This window comes from Dendropsophus ebraccatus, chromosome 3 (genome assembly GCF_027789765.1).
Source record: "Dendropsophus ebraccatus isolate aDenEbr1 chromosome 3, aDenEbr1.pat, whole genome shotgun sequence".
Lineage (NCBI taxonomy): Eukaryota > Metazoa > Chordata > Amphibia > Anura > Hylidae > Dendropsophus > Dendropsophus ebraccatus.
In genome coordinates, this window is record NC_091456.1 from 185526795 (window position 1) to 185546981 (window position 20187).

At 45.6% G+C, this 20187-nt stretch overlaps 2 protein-coding genes across 4 annotated transcripts in view; both read left to right on the forward strand.

Annotated features, from left to right (window-relative positions):
• Positions 1 to 11170, forward strand: part of ANKRD55 (ankyrin repeat domain 55) — a 33983-nt gene extending 22813 nt beyond the window's left edge. For 2 of the 3 annotated variants that reach the window (XM_069964872.1, XM_069964870.1), the window contains 7 exons: positions 1045 to 1105; positions 2817 to 2945; positions 3073 to 3257; positions 3602 to 3769; positions 4954 to 5606; positions 8297 to 8398; positions 10690 to 11170. In XM_069964872.1, the coding sequence (XP_069820973.1) occupies positions 1045 to 1105; positions 2817 to 2945; positions 3073 to 3257; positions 3602 to 3769; positions 4954 to 5606; positions 8297 to 8398; positions 10690 to 10949 (1558 nt within the window). In that variant the 3' untranslated portion in view covers positions 10950 to 11170. The remainder of the gene's footprint in view (positions 1 to 1044; positions 1106 to 2816; positions 2946 to 3072; positions 3258 to 3601; positions 3770 to 4953; positions 5607 to 8296; positions 8399 to 10689) is intronic. The other variant, XM_069964873.1, reaches the window with a different exon arrangement.
• Positions 1 to 20187, forward strand: part of LOC138786767 (zinc finger protein OZF-like) — a 419299-nt gene that overhangs the window by 249025 nt on the left and 150087 nt on the right. The window lies entirely within an intron of this gene.

The following is a 20187-nucleotide window of genomic DNA, read 5'->3' on the forward strand; positions in this document are numbered from 1 at the left end:
AGATTCCAAATCAGACCCCTGTATACAGACTCCAAAGACTCCACACCAGACCCTCTGTATATGGACCTCAGAATGCCTGTATACAGACACCAAACCAGACCCCCTGTATGCAAACCTCAGATCAGACCCCTGTATAGACTCCAAATCAGAAGCCCTGTATACAGACTCCAAACCATGCCCCCTGTATACAGACTCCACACCAGACCCCCTGTATACAGACCTCAGATCAGACCCCCTGTATACAGACTCCTCACCAGAGCCCTGTATACAGACTCCAAAACAGACCCCCTGTATACAGACCTCAGACCAGACCCCCTGTATACAGACTCCTGACCTGCTGTTTACAGATCTCAGACCTCACCCTCTATATACAGACTCCAAACCAGACCATAATGTATACAGAACTAAGACCACACACCCCTGTATACAGATCGCAAACCAGACACCCTTAAAACAGATCTTAGACCAGGTATTCAAATACTTACCTATACCTGATCCCACAGTCCTCTTCAGTCCTGAGTGTAGCTTCAGTCCTGTCACTGTACTACATGTAGGTGGTTTGACACTAAGTGGAAGCTTTTCAACACATCAGTGCTGGGCAGTTACCATAAAGGCCAAGGGGCCCTGGTATTAAAGAGACATGTGGGAACAGGGAGAGGTGAGTATGAGTTAAAGATCTGACACTAGGTCTAGGAGATTTTCTAGAAGACACCGACCATCCAGCAGAGTTGGCACATAGATATGCCCTTCTCCTTCAGTCACTCAACAACATCCCCAATCTCAGTATCAGTAATGTCAGCTTTGATGTTCATGACATGAATGAAATAGATGGCAGGTAGGGACAGCTAGGATGGTACTGGGCCCCCCTTACCCACTAGGCCCTCTCACATCTGCACAGAATGTATGGTGAGACCACCCCTGGTTATGATGTGATCAGCCTCCTGATAGATCCTTACATTGTAAGGCATATCTAGTTAAGAGATGATAGTGGGCGTACTCACCTCCCTGGGCATTCTAACACTGTTTCTGTCTCTTTTTCTTCAGACTTTTATCTGTTCTACTACAACAGTCAACTCTGAGCGAGATCAATCACCAGGACAATGAGGTGAGTGACCCCGATACCCTGACACGTCTGGATGTTGTGCTATACCATAGAAGCAAATGGGGGCACTAAAGGGGTGGTTCAGCAAAAAAAAAAAAATTCTTTCAAATCAACTGGTGCCAGAAAGTGCCAAAGATTTGTACTTTACTTTTATTAAAAAATCTCCAGTCTTCCAGGACTTATCAGCTTCTGTATGTCCTGCAGGAAGTAGTGTATTCTTTTCAGTCTGACACTGTGCTCTCTGCTGCCACCTCTGTCCATGTCAGGAACTGTCCACAGCAGAAGGGGATTTGCTGCTGCTCTGGACAGTTCCTGACATGGACAGAGGTGGCAGCAGAGAGCAGTGTGTCAGACTAGAAAGATTACACCAATTCCTGCAGGACATACAGCAGCTAATAAGTACTGGAAGATTGGAGATTTTTTAATAGAAGTTATTTACAAACCAATATAAGTTTCTGAAACCAGTTAATTAAAAAAAACTCACTGGAGTACCCCTTTAAACCTATAAGCAAAGAGGAAAACACTTATTGGCCTCTAGAGGCCGCTCCAAGTTTTAGAAATGACTATTTCTCGTTTCTATGTGTGTGACATTGGACGACATTACATATTACTATTCTTGTTGTTTCTCTCTATGTGCATTGTGGGATGTCATCACTCATTCCTCCTGCTTGTTTCTATGTGTGTGACATTGGATGACCTCACATACTCGCTCTCTCCATGTATATATATATGATGAGATGACATATTGCTATTCCTGTTGGGGTGACATCATTTATTACTATACTTATTCCTATGTATATGACAGGGGGTGACATAATTTATCATTATACGTGATGCCTCTGTCTATATGTTTGAAAGGAGGTGAAAGGGAATGTGTCACCTAGATTTTCTTTTACTGAATAGAGTCAGATACTAATCTGTTTTGATTTTATGACTTTAATTTTTATTTCACTTTTTGTACATCGTTATGAAGGCGGCCATCTTGGCTGGTCTGTTCTTAACAGCATTTAGTGATATGCTTTCCAGCAAGCCTCATGGACATAGACAACAATAGACAGACTCTGTCCCCATGAGATCAATGTGAAACATTACTGAGCGCGCTTTGTGACCTGTGAAGAGCTCATTCCACAGGGAGCTGCAATTGTCTTAACTATCTAGTGTCACATGACGCTGCAATGCTGTACAGATCACTTTACAGCAGCCTCCTCTTATCACCACAGACACAACAGGAAGTCTCAGCTTAGTTTTAGCCCCAGTGGTGAGAATGAGAACTGCAAGATCTCAGGATTATTTTATAATATAGACAGAAAAAGTAGAAATTTTTTTAACATAAAAACATTATTTATACAATAAATCATTTTGTGATGACACTGTCCCTTTAAAGGGGTTATGAAGCCTTAGAAAAACATCACTATACTCCTTTCTCTGTATATGACAGGGGGTGACATCATTTATTACTATACGTGTTTTGTCTATGTGTATGATATAAGATGACATCATTTATTACTATACTCGTTGGGGGGATATTTATCACACATGGTGTAAAGTGAAACTGGCCCAGTTGCCCCTAGCAACCAATCAGATTCCACCTTTAATTTTCCAAAGAGTCTGTGAGGAATGAAAGGTGGAATCTGATTGGTTGCTAGGGGCAACTGAGCCAGTCTCACTTTACACCATGTTTGATAAATCTCCCCCGTTGTTTCTATGTGTTCAGGGCATGACATCACTGCACTGGGCGGCGTTCCACAACCGGCCACAACATGTGCAGAGTTTGCTGCAGAAAGGAGCCGATCCTACCCTGGTGGACAAGGACTTTAAGACAGCTCTTCACTGGGCGGTGCAGGTACAGTATTATAGGGCGGGGCCTATGTAATGGGGTCCCTCCCATGAGGAGTCTGCACAGTATTACACCCGTTATATCACAGTCATCTGAACCCTGTATATATATATTTTGTTATATGTTGCTTTAGAGTGGAAACCGTGTGCTGTGCTCCATCATCCTGGACCATCAGCAGGGGCAATCCACCATCAACTATGACGACGAGAACGGAAAGACGTGCATGCACATAGCCGCCGCCGCTGGATACAGTGACATCATCTGTGAGCTGGCCAGAGTCCCAGAATGCAACCTGCAGGCCCTGGATGTGGATGACAGGTACCGTGTAAGCAGGGACAATGATGAATGTTCCTCCATGTATATGGGGAGACTAGCATTGCGTGGCGTCATCTATGGGCCAGGTATCCCACACGGGATCATGTACAATCCGTACCAGGGCCCTCATCTGCACATAATACTGGTCTAATGTGGCAGAGGGGCTCTGTGCCCCCATTGCTATCTCTACCCCCACCACCACCACTACCTATTTCTCCACCCTGATGACTGGAATGAGAGTTATAGGATTTATATACTGTATGCGCAGTCAATACCGGACAGATGACGCTACATAAATGTTTATTGTATTACAGCACACATGTATTTCTATCATGTTTCCGCTGCAGGACTCCGCTGCACTGGGCCGCAGCCGCCGGAAAATCAGATTGCGTGCAGACATTGCTAAAGTTAGGAGTAGACATGAACCCCAGGGACATCAATGAGAATACACCCCTCACCTATGCCATGTATTGTGGGCACACCGCATGCATCAAACTGCTTTCTCAGGAGAACAGGTAACAACTAGTGAAAGCTAACTATCATCAATTACCATCATCATCCATCACCAATCATTACCATCCATCACCAATCATCTCCTATCCTCCACCAACCATCCCCAATCATCTTCAACCATGACTAACCGCTACCATCCATAATCAACCGTCATTACCATCCTTCCCCAATCATCTCCAACCATTTCCAACTATCACATCCATCCACAATCATCACCCACCATCATCATCATCACCATCATCCATCACCAATCACCATCCAGCACAAACAAACACAAACCATCCCCAATCATCTCAAACTATCACCAATCCACCCCAACCATTACCAACAATCACCATCCATCGTCACCATGACTAATCATCACCAATCACCATCAGACATAATCAACCATGACTAATCATAAGTAATTATAACCATCCATTACCAACCATCACATCCATCCACAATCATCACCTATCATTTCCCATCAATAACCTATCACCATCCCCAGTCATCACCAACCATCCCCTACCATCACCAACCATGATTAACCATCACAGTCATTATCATCCATCACGAACCATTACTAACCATTATTTACCATTATTCGCCAGTAATATACATGTCTGATATCTATGCACATTTATAAAGAGAAAAAATACTGTTGTCAAAATTACTTGTCACTAGATTGTAGTAGTCGTCTCATGATTAGCTCACTTGTCAGCTTTGTTATATAGATTGGGACAGAATGAGTACAGTTGTCACATGGCCAGCTCTCTTGTAAGCTTTGCTGTATAGATTGGGACAGAATGAGTAGAGTCGTCTCATGACCAGCTCACTTGTCAGCTTTGCTGTATAGATTGGGAAAGAATGAGTAGAGCAGTCTTATGATCAGATCCCTTGTCAGCTTTGCTTTATAGATTGGGACAGGATGAGTAGAGTCGTTTCATGATCAGCTCACTTTTCAGCTTTGCTGTATAGATTGGGACAGAATTAGTAGAGTAACCTCATGATCAGCTCACTTGTCAGCTTTGTTGTATAGAATGGGACAGAATGAGTGGAGTCTTATGACTGCTGGAGGCCTCTGTTACTCTTCTTCATTTGGGGAGGGGATGTTCTCCATTAATTCCTGAAGACTGTAACAATCTACGACATTGTTGGGAGATGTGAGACCCCCAGTAGACATTAATGTTCTTTGTACTTGCAGTAGACCAGATCCCTTCCAGCCATTCGCCTCCCCGGGCACTAAAGCTATGAGGAAAGAAGGACGTCTCACTGTGCTGAACCAGATCTTTTCATGTAAGAAGAAGAGGGTGGACCAGAAGGCTCAGAAGGACAAACTCAGGTATAACGGAGAGGAGACCTCCGAGGTTGATGACATCATCACCACGTTTGACTGTATTCTGGACACAAACTGCAAAGATCCCCAAGACGAACGCGTGACCTCAGTCAACTGCAAAAAACGGATGGTGGAGTCTCAGAAGTATCTGTTACCAGAAAACAAGCAGAACTGCAAAGGTCTTCCACCCATAAGAACGCAGAGCCTCCCTCCCATAACCCTTGGAAACACTTTTTTAACCACTTTACAGACGTCCTCGGAGACCCCGCAGAGTAACCCCTTCCATTTCGCACACAGGTCTCAGAAGAGTAAGAGTGAGCATGACCTGTTTGACCACAGAACTAGTGGTCATGCCTTGCAAGACAATCCTTGGAATATAGCTGCTAACCAAATCCTGCCCCATAAAGCATGGACTTCACCGCAACCAGACAAGCTCAAGCATCGCGTGTTACCCAAAAAGTCCAATCATATAGACGCTCCCTGTCCTCCTCATCTTCCTCATATGGACAATACACATTCAGGTAAAGCAAGTCATAACCGTAATGGGAATGATATTATACCATCTAATCATTGGTATCGTGCACGTGGAGGGATAAATGTTGGTCAAGGCTTCTGATTTCACATGGAGATGTAATGCAGCCGTGTGGAACCTGTTACTAGAAGGGCTTCCCGCCTTTCCGCCAAGTCAGGGCCTGACCTATTTGGTATGTAGCGTATGCCGCACCCCACTCTCCTGCAAGTGGTCGATTGCTTGGGTCGCAAAATGTTCTGCCCATAAGGGCCAGTTTAGACTGAGTAAATTCGGTGGAATCCCACCTGCCTCAGGGTCACGCAGCGTGTCTATGGGAGGGCTTGCGCGCCTCCGCTCTCTGCAAGCCCTCCCATAGACACGCTGTGTACCACTGAGGCACGTGGAATTCCACCAAATTTACTTAATGTGAACTTGCAATGAATGTAAAGTGTTGTACAGTAGCAGGGAGTCTGGTGGCCCATGTGTACCACCAACCTGTACCTACTTGGGGCAGCCACCCAATGTGGTGTGGGAATTTCTACCTACTTGGGGACATCTATCTAATGGAGATCAACTTATTGAGGACATGTACCGAATGAATGGATTAACAACCTACTGGGGGCTTCTGCCTAATTGGGGTAGCAGCTGCTACGTCTGATAAAACATGGCTGATCCCTCAGTGTTGTTGCGTTTAAAAAAAATGGATTTAAAAAAAATTGCCAAATTATAGTATATTTGAGGTGTAAAACTACCAAATTACACCTTAAAATACACCTGTTTTTCATCCTTAGATTGCTATTATCTTTGAATCATAGCGGAGTCAGTGAGCAGACGCTGCACAGGTCGCACCTCGTAGACGTTTATCTTATCTTTTTTATTTCATCTGTAAAAACAAAAAGAAAACACAAATCTATTTTGGACAAAACATGGCCATTTCCTGTATGTTTTCATGCTTATTTCTGTGTAAAAAAAAAAAAAAAAAAAGCCCCCCCCCCCCCCCCCTTTTGCCAAATAAAAATGCCTACATTCCTAATAGATAAATAACCTTTTATGTATAATGTTATTGATCCCCCATGGTGTACCTCATACACAAAAAATATTAAGCGTCGGAATTGCTGACGCTTGCTGAATTGTCAGAATTGCTAACGCAATTGTTGAATTGCTACCCCAAAGAGGTAGCCATAAGAACTACAGAATATAGTGCAAAAAAGCCACAGAGCCTCAGCGGGCCCATCATCCATCCACTATGCAGCCATCATCTTCCTCTCTGTCGGGCTGTTCTCCACACTGTAAGGTTGAGGACCTTCGGGTCATGTGATCAGGTCCTTCACACTATTTCTCTCTCTCTGCAGGTCCCGCTCCTTCTCTGTCTTCTGATGTTCAGCACACTCACCCTGCACTACAGTGAGTGGGCTGAACATTAGAACAACGGGCCCCTCTCCCTCTAAGGGCCCTGGCACTTGCCTGGGTAAGCCTTGTGGTCAGCACTGAACGATTTAAAGGGGTACTAAAGTGGGGGGGGGGCACTTTTTTGCTGGGACCGGGGAGGAGGTGGCCAAGGGAAAAGACGTCCACTCACCTCCCCGGTTCCAGCGGTGGGTCCCGCATCGAGGCGCTCCAGTGCTCAGTTACTGGCCGCTTCCGGGTGTCTGACGTCTCAGGTCCACTCAGCCACTCAGTGAAGGAGGCGGGATCTGAGCGGACTTAAAACGGATCCCGCGGCAGGGAGCTGTGGGGGGGGGGGGCTGTGATCGCTGATCGTCCGGGCAGCCCATAGGATATAGCAGCATCTGCTTCAGATGCTCCTATTGTTGAAAAACAAGCGACTGCAACGATCAGCCGACATGAACGATGTAGGCTGATTGTTGCACTCTATTCCACGGGACGATTATGGTCCGTAGCGGCCGATATCGGCCGAATACGGGCGATAATCGTTCCGTGGAATAGGGCCTTAAAATTACCTTGTAAAAAAAGACCAGTCTCCAATGTACCTATTGCTTATGAGTAATTCGATCACTTTTTCACCAATCGGAAGAAATAACAGCCATACATGCTGATTGTTTCCCCTGAGGTGAATGGCATCTTCCAGCAAGACAATGCCACATGTCACATGGCTAGAAGTGTCCGACATTGGTTGGAAGATCATAAACAAGACTTCCAAGAAGTACCCTGCCCCCTAATTGTCCATAATTGAGGCTTATTGATCATCTGTGGGATCACCTGGATGGTGGTGTTGGCCAGCCAGCATGGCTCCAGATACCTACCAGGACCCTATAGAGTCACACCGCGTCCGTGTAGCTGCTGTCCGTGCTGCACATGGCAGATACTCTAGATATCAGATGCTGGTCAGGATATTAGGACTACACTAGGAGAAGTACTGCAGGTCACCTACCACCTTGGGCGGCACCAGCTTACACTGAGCAGTACCACCAGGGTAGATCTAGCCACAGATCCCTCCTTTCCTTACTCTCTTCGTCTATACATTATACCAACCTATAGTTGGGTATAACCAGAACCTGAAGAACGTTTAGCCAGCCTAAAACCAAACAAGATGGCGGCACGTAATTCAAGACTGACTGGTGTCCATAGCGCACTTACTATGGCGGTCTATGTGTCTCCAGTACACCCTGTACATGTGGTCAGTATTTGTTTTCCTGGTTAATAATTGATATTTCAGTCAACATCTGTCTTCATTTTCAGGTTATAACTCAACACATCTCTCCCAGGAAAAGCCAAGGCTGAAAGAGTCCCGTCTGTCACGGAACAACCTGGCTCCTATACCGGATCACTGTGTTAAGAAAAGTAAGCAGGCTCCAATGTATAATCATAATAGGTAGTGTGGGTCCTTGGACTGGATAGACCCCAGGGTGGAGTTTACAGCATCCTTGGTTTTGACCCTTCAACCCAACAACCATAATAAAAAATGTATAATTTATAATAGTTGTGTGTAAAGAAAGTATAATAAAAACAGCAACAAATTCTACTATTTTAAGCAGTTTTCCAAAATTATGTATAAAATAAAGTAAAGCTAATGTATATGCAGGGAGAAAGTAAAGGACCACAGTAACCCAAATCTTCTCCTACATTATTCATGTACATGATAGAGGAGTCTCCTCCTACGTTATCCATGTAAATGACAGCGCAATGGATCCCTATAGTTGTTAATATAAAGTATAGCTGACCTAAATGCAGGGAGGAAGTAAAGGACCACAGTAACCCAAATCTCCTCCTACATTATTCATGTACATGATAGAGGAATCTCCTCCTACGTTATTCATGTACATGATAGAGGAATCTCCTCCTACGTTATTCATGTACATGATAGAGGAATCTCCTCCTACATTATCCATGCATGCTTTACAGCAAGCCTCATGGACATAGATGACAATAGACAGACTGTCTCTTTGAGATGAATGTGAGACATTACTGAGCGCGCTCTGTGACCTGTGAAGAGGTCATTCCGCAGGGAGCTGCTATTGTCCCTTCTATCTACTGGGGTCACATGACGCTGCAATGCTGTACAGATCACTTTACAGCAGCTTCCTCTTATCACCACAGACACAACAGGAAGTCTCAGCTTCGTTTTAACCCCAGTGATGAGAATGAAAACTGCAAGATCTCAGGATTATCTTATAATATAGATAGAAAAATTATTTAAAAAAAGCCACCAAAAATCCTTTAACTCTATTTAACATAAAAACATTATTTATACAATAAGTCGTTTTCTGATGACACATTCCCTTTAAACATAGAAAACTTAAAAAAATAAAAAATTAACATGTATATTACAAAACTACTTGAGATCACAAACCCTATTGATTTATTACAAAAAAAAAAAAAGTGACATTGCCCCTTTAAGTAAAGCAGCTGTGAAGCACAACATGCAGCTCCAGCAAAGTCAAATACTGATAAGGAGACTATTGGATTTATGTAAATGATTTAATAATCAGATCCATTAGAAAAAGAAAGATAAATAATCTAAATCTCCAGAAATTTTCCCTGTATTTTTCCAGGAATAGAGAAGTTCAGCAAGGTTAGCGCTTTATCAGCCTGAAACGCAGAACAAATATTATGACTTTTAAAGGGACTTTATTTTTTTTTGCAAATGTAAAACAAACACAATGAAGGTCATTGTCGAGGTCAGAGGAAAGAACGGCATTGGCCGAGGGGAGAACAGATGAGGATTTGACGATGGGCTCCGGATATCCCGTTTCTTTATACAGTAACATAGTTGTAGCTGGTACAGGAAGAAGCTTACTGCTATATTTTACTATTTTAAAGGGAAACTCCAGAGGGAAAACAATAGTTTTTCAATCAACTTACCAGTACTTATCAGCTGCTGTATGTCCTGCAGGAAGTGGTGTTCAATTATCTATGTTCTTAAGTGTTGCTGTTTGCTTTAAAAGTGTAAAATAAAATGGAAATATGCAAAGTACATTCTTCTTTTTATTCCTTAAAAAAATTGGGATTGAGAGGTGTCCTCCTATAAAGCACTGGCACATCTGAGCCCCCCAGGGGTCCGGCTGCCACCTCTACATCCCTCTGGTGTCCTACAAAAATTTAGATACTTGGGCTCCTCTGCAGACATTAAAGGGATAGTCCACCAAAAATCTTTTTCTTTCAATTCAACTGGTTTCCGAAAGCTATGTAGATTTGTAATTTACTTCTATTTAAAAATCTCCAGTCTTCCAGTACTTATTATCTGCTGTATGTCCTGCAGGAAGTGGTGTATTATTTCCAGTCTGACACAGCGCTCTCTGCTGCCACCTCTGTCCATGTCAGGAACTGTCCAGAGCAGTAGCAAATCCCCATAGAAAACCTCTCCTGCTCTGGACAGTTCCTGACATGGACAGAGGTGGCAGCAGAGAGCACTGTGTCAGACTGAAAAAAATACACCACTTCCTGCAGGACATACAGCAGCTGATAAGTACTGGAAGACTTGAGATTTTTTTAATAGAAGTAAATTACAAATCTCTGGCACTTTCTATCACCAGTTTCATTACATTTCAGGGTCAGGGATCGGACTTTTTGGTTTCTACTATGTGGGAAGGAAATTCCCGGGAAGTAACTTTCTTTTTTTTTCATATTTCCAGTCCAGATGCCAACTGGTCAAGTCTGTCAGGGTGTGAAGAAGTCGATGTCTTTGCCTTCGAACTCTTTAAGAACTGGGAATAATTTGTCTCCGTTAATCGTCTCCAAACCTCAGAGTCACTCTTTGTATTCTTTCCTGCCCGTCCTGAGACGAGAACCCCTGAGGACGACGCGGGTTCTCCCAGCCATCCCCAGCCAGCGGGGGCCGAGCACAACCGAAGGCCTTATGTCCTCCCCCACCAAGTCTGACACCAACGACTAGCCCCCCCCCCTTGTCTGTGCGTTCCATGTCTGTTCCTCGATAAGTAGTCGGGTCTGTGGGATACGTGGCGTGAGTCCTTTGTACGTCGGATGAGTATGGACGTGACCTCGGTTTTGCTATGTTTTTTAATACGATCATTTTCTAAGTTATTTTGTGATCTTCCATGGCCGATCGCTGGAGAGATTTACAAGAAATCGTTCAATTCTCTATGTTCTTAAATGTTGCTGTTTTTTTTTTTTTTTTTTTTTATTCAGATATTTGCTTTAAAAGTGTAAAATAAAATGGAAATATGCAAAGTAAATTCTTCTTTTTATTCCTTGTGAAATTGGCCATTGGAATTGAGAGGGAGAGTTCTGGGCTTCTCTGCAGATATTAAAGGGGTACTCCAGTGAAAATCTTTTTCTTTCAAGTCAACTGGTGTCAGAAAGTTATATAGATTTGTAGTTAACTTCTATTTTAAAAAAAATATCGAGTCGTCCAGTACTTATCAGCTGCTGTATATCCTGTAGGAAGTGGTGCATTCTTTCCAGTCTGACACAGCGCTCTCTGCTGGCACCTCTGTCCATGTCAGGAACCGTCCTGAGTAGGAGAAGTTTTCTATGGGGATTTGCTGCTGCTGCTCTGGACACTTCCTGACATGGACAGAGGTGGCAGCAGAGGGCACTGTGTCAGACTGGAGAGAACATACCACTTCCTGCAGGACACACAGAAGCTGATAAGTATTGGAAAACTGGAGATTTTTTTTAACAGAAGTAAATTACAAATTTCTGGCACTTTCGGGCACCAGTTAATTTGAAATAAAAAAACTTTTTGGTGAACAACAGGTATCTCTTTTTTTACCATCCTATCTGCAGTTCACAGCATGATACAGAGCCGACATGTTCCCAGTAGGCAGCTCAGCATCAATGTGGTGCAAGGAAAGCCGAGAGGAAGCAGAACACAATGCAGGTCTTGAACTCTGGCCGCTGTCTACACTTGGGATGTTCATCTCTCGCCTGACTCCATCCTCTTAATCTCCCCTTTCATAAGTAAGAGCCTCCTTGTTTCCGGATGAGGACGCTTAAAGATAAACGCTGTTCCTGAGCTGCAGCCCAAGGAGCGCCAGCAGATTCCTCCATAATCCATAATTATTACAGGGAGGGTTGATGCACTTCTTATATTATGTGTCCTATTGTTTACTATGCAGAAACTGTAATGGTGGCCCTCACCTGCTACATGCCATTTATTGTACAGTGTCTTCCTATAGGAGGACCCTCTGGTGTCCTCCTATAAAGCACTGGCACATCTGAGCCCCCCAGGGGTCTGGCTGCCACCTCTACGTCTCTCTGGTGTCCTATAAAGCACTGGCACATCTGAGCCCTCCAGGGGTCCAGCTGCCACCTCTACGTCTCTCTGGTGTCCTCTATAAAGCACTGGCCAATCTGAGCCCCCCAGGGGTCCGGCCTCTGCCTCTGGAATCCTCTGGTGTCCTCCTATAAAGCACTGGCCCATCTGAGCCCCCCAGGGGTCCGGCTGCCACCTCTACGTCTCTCTGATGTCCTCCTATAAAGCACTGGCACATCTGAGCCCCCCAGGGGTCCGGCTGCCACCTCTACGTCTCTCTGGTGTCGTCCTATAAAGCACTGGCACATCTGAGCCCCCCAGGGGTCCGGCTGCCACCTCTACGTCTCTCTGGTGTCCTATAAAGCACTGGCACATCTGAGCCCCCCAGGGGTCCGGCTGCCACCTCTACGTCTCTCTGGTGTCCTATAAAGCACTGGCACATCTGAGCCCCCCAGGGGTCCGGACGCTACCTCTGGGACCCTCTGGTGTCCTCCTATAAAGCACTGGCCCATCTGAGCCCTCCAGGGGTCCAGCTGCCACCTCTACGTCTCTCTGGTGTCCTCTATAAAGCACTGGCCAATCTGAGCCCCCCAGGGGTCCGGCCTCTGCCTCTGGAATCCTCTGGTGTCCTCCTATAAAGCACTGGCCCATCTGAGCCCTCCAGGGGTCCGGCTGCCACCTCTACGTCTCTCTGGTGTCCTCCTATAAAGCACTGGCACATCTGAGCCCCCCAGGGGTCCGGCTGCTACCTCTACATCCCTCTGGTGTCCTACAAAGCACTGGCCCATCTGAGCCCTCCAGGGGTCCAGCCGCTACCTCTACATCTCTCTGGTGTCCTCCTATAAAGCACTGGCACATCTGAGCCCCCCAGGGGTCCGGCCTCTGCCTCTGGAATCCTCTGGTGTCCTCCTATAAAGCACTGGCCCATCTGAGCCCTCCAGGGGTCCGGCTGCCACCTCTACGTCTCTCTGGTGTCCTCCTATAAAGCACTGGCACATCTGAGCCCCCCAGGGGTCCGGCCGCTACCTCTACGTCTCTCTGGTGTCCTCCTATAAAGCACTGGCACATCTGAGCCCCCCAGGGGTCCGGCCGCTACCTCTACATCCCTCTGGTGTCCTACAAAGCACTGGCCCATCTGAGCCCTCCAGGGGTCCGGCTGCCACCTCTACATCCCTCTGGTGTCCTACAAAGCACTGGCCCATCTGAGCCCTCCAGGGGTCCAGCCGCTACCTCTACATCTCTCTGGTGTCCTCCTATAAAGCACTGGCCCATCTGAGTCCGCCAGGGGTCCGGCTGCTACCTCTACGTCTCTCTGGTGTCCTCTATAAAGCACTGGCCTATCTGAGCCCCCCCAGGGGTCCGGCCGCCACCTCTACGTCTCTCTGGTGTCCTCCTACAAAGCACTGGCCCATCTGAGTCCCCCAGGGGTCCGGCTGCTACCTCTACGTCTCTCTGGTGTCCTCTATAAAGCACTGGCCTATCTGAGCCCCCCCAGGGGTCCGGCCGCCACCTCTACGTCTCTCTGGTGTCCTCCTATAAACCACTGGCACATCTGAGCCCTCCAGGGGTCCGGCCGCTACCTCTGGGACCCTCTGGTGTCCTCCTATAAAGCACTGGCCGATCTGCTCCCCTCTATGTAATAGGGAACCCTATTGATAGGCTGCGATACCCATCGATATGCTGAAGTTAGGGGGATCAGACGGAGACCACAGACCACGTCCTTCACATTCCCCAAAGACGGCCACGGAAGGATCTGCTGGTGGAGGGGCAGCTATAGGGCATTGCACCCTGGCCTCTCTGACATAGACGCTTGCTGATCCAGCTTTATTCCTTGCTGTTGCGGTATATTACCAAATGTTGTTGTTGTGGTTTCTTCCATATGCTTTCGCCACTGGTTTTGTTCTAGTGCCAAGAACATAGTGGAAAATAACAGTGACAACCAGTGGTAGCGCAGGCTCGGGATCCTTCCGGCCACATTGTCCGTAGTGAGAAGTTATTCTTAGATCGGCTTCTTGTGCAAGTTTCATTTCCTTTCTGCTAAGAAATCTCCAAGAAACAAAAAAATTTCCACGCGAGACCAGTGGCCCCAGGTGACCTGAAGATCCGGGGCCCCCAGTGCACAAGTGGGCCCCTACTGTACCATTGATAACACTGGCGTCTAGGTCAGAGGGGCCAGGGTGCGACGCCCTATAGCTGCCCCTCCGCCAGCAGATCCTTCCATGGCCGTCTTGGAGGAATGTGAAGGACGTGGTCTGTGGTCATTCCTTCCCCGTGGATATTCTGCATGTAAATATCCCAACTATACACGTACGCTTCTGCAGAGCAATACTACCAGTCGTAAGGCCGTTCCTTTTCCTGTCAGATTTGTATGGACAATTTTGTGTTGTGGCTGTAAATCCAACAACGACGTACTTTACACCACCCCAGCAGATTCCTGGCATTGTTCGAGCTTCTGTAGCCTCCAGTCATGATGTTGCTGTATACCATTCCAGCTGACTCCTAGCACAGGGCCTGTATACCATAGCTTTAACCTCCAGTGAAGATGTGCTGTACATTATAGTGATGAAACTCCGACTTGTGCGAACATACCCTAATGGTGCGTTTACACAGAGAGATTTATATGATAGATTTTTTAAGCCAAAGCCAGGAACAGACTATAAACAGAGAACAGGTCATAAAGGAAAGACTGAGATTTCTCCTTTTATCAAATCCATTCCTGGATTTGGCTTTATCAATTGCAACCAAAAATCTGTATTTGTGAACACACTCTCATGTGCGTTTACACAGACAGATTTATCTGACAGATTTTTGAAGCCAAAGCCAGGAATGGATTTGAAAAGAGTTGAAATCTCAGTCTTTCCTTTATGACCTGTTCCCTGTTTATAGTTCCTGTTCCTGGCTTTGGCTTCAAAAATCTGTCAGATAAATCACTCTGTGTAAAGGTACCATTAGGGTGCCCTCACACACACGTCTGGCGTTTTTCAGGCCAAAAAACCCTGAAAAGACACAAATTCGACACATGGCATTTTTTCCCTGCTTTTTCGTGTTTTTTTTTTTTCTGGCGTTTTTGACTTTATGTGTGAATGATCTTGTTTGTGGTTTAGGTGTTTTTGTGTTTTTTTTTTCCTCTGCCATCACATGACTAGCAGCTGGAGCACAAAAGGTGACAAAATCACCAGAAAAAAAACAGTGCCATATGCAAAGCAATGGCGTCTTTGAGACAACCAGAACAATAACATTGAAGTGTATGGGAGAAAAAAACGCCATCTCATCAGCGGCCACAGAGCCTCAAAAACACCTGAGAAGAGAGAAAAACGCCACCCTCAAAAATGGGGGGGATTTATCAAACATGGTGTAAAGTGAAACTGGCTCAGTTGCCCCTAGCAACCAATCAGATTCCATCTTTCATTTTCCAAAGAGTCTGTGAGGAATGAAAGGTGGAATCTGATTGGTTGCTAGGGGCAACTGAGCCAGTCTCACTTTACACCATGTTTGATAAATCTCCCCCATGGTGTAAAGTGAAACTGGCTCAGTTGCCCCTAGCAACCAATCAGATTCCACTTTTAATTCCTCACAGAAAATGAAAGGGGGGGATCTGATTGGTTGCTATAAATTCTGGAATCATATGATTAAAACATCACTTAGTAATCACATAGTAATTTACACTAAAATAAAAAAAATGCCAAAACATTTAAAAAAAAAAGCAGGAAACACTGCTGGCCGTTTTTTGGAGGTAATTTATTTATTGCCCTGGTTTTTTTAAGCGTGATTTATAATCTGTGTCGATGGGAAGCCTCAGGGCGAGTTTCTGCATCTGTCAGCGATGGGTGCGGCTAAAACAACCAGGTCAATAATTAGGGTTCACATACTTTTGATTATATACAAAATATAAAAAAAAAAACTTGTAGATTCCAATCTTAGATAAGACCTTAAAAGGATTATCGAATGGAACTGAACTGTAATACCACACACAACCTGGGGACAGGAGTGGCGCTGTTTTTGCAAGAAATTAGCTGTGTTTTTTCTAACTCTGGAGAACCCCTTTAAACTTAGTAGGCAATGATAATGTATTGTATATTCCAATGTAGCAGACTCTTTCTATTCTTCGCAGTACAGTAATAGAATCAGTATGACCCAGGGATGGGTGCGAGGCCGACATATTACAGACGACTCTATGTGAGGACGCCTGTTGTCCCTCCACCATCTGCGAGCCTCAGCGATTCCAGGCACTCACAGTGAGGGGGGGAGGGGGCGACACTTCTGGAAAGTCCCTCCTCAGAAAAATCCATCTTTATGGTCATTAGCGCCATCCCCATCGGATTTCTGCTTCTCTGAGATGAAGCGCAGCGTTCACCAGGGAGCGATTCACGGAAATTGTTTTGTTTGTAAAGAAAAAAGAAAATTTTGATCAAAAAAATTACTGGATTTGAAAAAAACAAATGTGAAAATCACTGAAGCTTCAGCTTCCTTGTGTTATATAGCAGTGTACGGCTGCTGCAGAACTACTACTACCAGCAGGCCACTGCCAGAGCACTGTGAGAGTTGCAGTTTTGTATGAACTGGGGAACCACTAGCACCAATGATGCTAATGTGTTTAGCTTATGGTGCGTTTACACGGAACGATTATCGTTCGAATTTTCGCAAGCGATAATCGGCTCGTGTAAACACAGCGAACGATCAAGCAACCAGCGAAAAATCGTTCATTGTGATCTCAAATCGTCATTGGTCGTTCGCTAAAAATTTGCAGATCGCTTTGTGTAAACAGTCTTTCAAAGATTCACCCTATGTGTGGGATGGACTTAAACGAACTTAAAAACATTTGCAATAACGATTTTTCTAACAAATTTTCAAACGATTTATTCGCCTAAATGCTATTCGTTATAAAAACCATTTCGTTGCTTCAAAATCGTTAAAAGATTGATTGGGCGAATTATCGCTTAGTGTAAACGCAGCATTAGGCCATGTTCACATGGCGTAAAAAAACTGGCTGTTCCGTGACCCAGCCGGGTCACAGAGCGGCCGGTCTCTGAAAAGATCGCCCCGGCGGGTACTACAGTACCGGCCGGATGATCTCTCACGCCGCAGAGTTCTGATGCGGGCGCATCCATGCATCAGAACTCCCCACAGTACACTATGAAGCGTGCGGCCGCAGCCGCTCGCTTCATAGTGTGCACTCATAGGGTTTTCTGCACCACTAGTCAATGAATAGGGGCCGCAGAAAACTGACATGTCAGTTCTTTGCAGCGCCGCGAGGGATCCCGGACGGAGCATATACTATGTGTATACGCTCCAGCCGGGATCCCATAGACAACAATGTAACGTATATTCTCGTAATAATCACAGCCGTTTGTGTCTTTCTATTGCAGGAAATGTAGTTACAGGAATATACACTCATATTCTACCACGTCCAGATACAGCAGATATACTGCCCTCCAGGGTCCCGTGTGGTTGGTGGTTCATGATGACAGAGAGAGGATCTGCATATGTAAGATCCTGACCGCTGCTGTGTCTGTGTGATCTATGGAGGGTCGCCGTGGTCCATCATCCATCACAGTGGGCTGCCAAAATGCTAATTAGGCTAACACAACACCTTTTACAGGGGTATTCCACTCAAACATAATTCAAACAGAGGAGGGCGGGGACTATGGTAATGGCCTTTTATGGCCCCTGTTTTATGGTGTCTTTTGTCCTGTCACCCTAACCTTATAGCACCATCATGGAACCTTTATCCAATCCGTCTCGATATGCCGCACGTTTACATATCAAACATGGCTGATTATGGCAATAGGGTTGGACTCAGTTATGTAATCAGCTGTTTGATATTTATACCTTAGGCCCGAGTACTCCTGCTGAGGCACACATCCTAGATACGGATGACACCACATATTTCTATGCGTACTATGGTTTGTATGGGTGACCTTAAAGGGGTTTTCCAGCGCTACAAAAACATGGCCACTTTTCCCCCTACTGTTGTCTCCAGTTTGGGTGGGGTTTTGGGACACAGTTCCATTGAAGTAAATGGAGATTAATTGCAAACCGCACCTGAACTGGAGACAACAGTAGGGGGAAAAGTGGCCATGTTTTTGTAGCGCTGGATAACCCCTTTAAAGGGGTTCTCCAGTGCTACACAAACATGGCCGCTTTCTTCCAGAGATAGCACCACTCGTCTCCACTTTGGGTTCAGGTTTTGTAGCTCAGTTCCATTGAAGTGAATGAAGTTTAAAGGGGTTATCCAGCGCTACGAAAACATGGCCACTTTTCCCCCTCTCGTCTCCAGTTCAGGTGTGGTTTGCAATTAAGCTCCATTAAGGGTGGGTTCACACTGCGTTTTTGCAATCCGTTTAATGGATCTGGGGGGTTTTTACGGTCAAAAAAGTAGTGTCAACAGTACTTTATTGTGTGTCAAAAAAAACGCATCCGTTTTTTTTTTATAATGAAAGTCAATGGAAAAACGGATCAAAAACGGATGCACACAAATGCATCCGTTTTTTGCAAAAAACGGATCCGTTAAACGGATGCTGAAAACGCAGTGTGAACCTAGCCTCACTTCAATGGAACTGAGTTTAAAACGCCACCCAATCTGGAGACAAGAGAGGGGGAAAAGTGGCCATGTTTTTGTAGCACTGGATAACCCCTATAATTGCAAACCACACCTGACCTGGAGACAAGAGCGGTGCTGTCCTTGGAAGAAAGCGGCCATGTTTTTGCAGCACTGGAAAAAACCCTTTAAGGGTATATTCACACGAACGGGCTCGCAGCGAGATTCTCGCTGCGAGCCCGGCAGGTCCTGACAGTTCCCATACACTACATACTTACTGCGGTCTAAACGACCGCAGCGAGTATGTAATTATACCGCCCTTAACCCCTTCTGCTCCCGCCCCCGGCTCCCCCGCTGTAAGCATACTTTACCTGTCCTTGCTGCACTGGTCCGGCGTGCTGCTCTCCTGTCCGGCCAATTAGTGTGTTGCCCAGCCGCAGCCACTGATTGGCCGGGCGGGAGAGCAGGACGCTTAGACCGCATCAAGTATGTAGTGTATGGGAACTGCCAGGACCTGCCGGGCTCGCAGCGAGAATCTCGCTGCGAGCCCGTTCGTGTGAATATACCCTAAGCCTCAACCCCCTAAACGACCTCCAGTGTGAGACAGATGTGTATTTCAGCATGAAATCCCACAATCCTGGCACTTTCTTCTATTTGCGCTGTTCACCATACGGGAATAGAATTGTTATAGTGTAAAAGATGGGACAATTATGCATGTTACGGTATATAAAATGTATATTTATTTTTGTGTGTTTTATATAAGTGGTAAGGGGGTGGGGGTCATTTTAACTTTTATTGGGGTTTGAGGGGCTATTTCATATTTTATTTTGATTTTCACTTTTTAGGGCTGGAAACACACAGAACCTTTTTTTTTTTGGACACTGCCAGTGCAGTTTTTTTGTGCCAAAACCAGAAGAGGATCCAACAGAAAAGAGAAGTACAAGTCCTCGCTTTATATTTCCCATCCCACTTGAATCTATTTCAGACTTTGGCACAAAAGCGAGCGCAGCTCCTGATCTTGCTTCACAGAGCCCGTGCAGAAAATGTATGCCGCGTGTTGTTAAATTGACTCTGTACCCACAATCTGACCCCCCCCCCCCAAACCACTTGTACCTTCAGATAGCTGCTTTTAATCCAAGATCAGTCCGGGGTCCATTCAGCAGGTGATGTAGTTATTGTCCTAAAAAACAACTTGCAGCCCTGTGTCAAATTGGCGTGTCCTAGAGTGTGTATGCCCTAGGCCTGCAATGCCCCTCCCTCCTCCCCACCATTAGGAATGCCCCAGGCAGGATTTCTCCTATTCATCACTTGTCTGAACACTGCACAGGTGCTTTAACGATCCAGCACACATGCAGAGTTCAGACAAGTAATGATTAG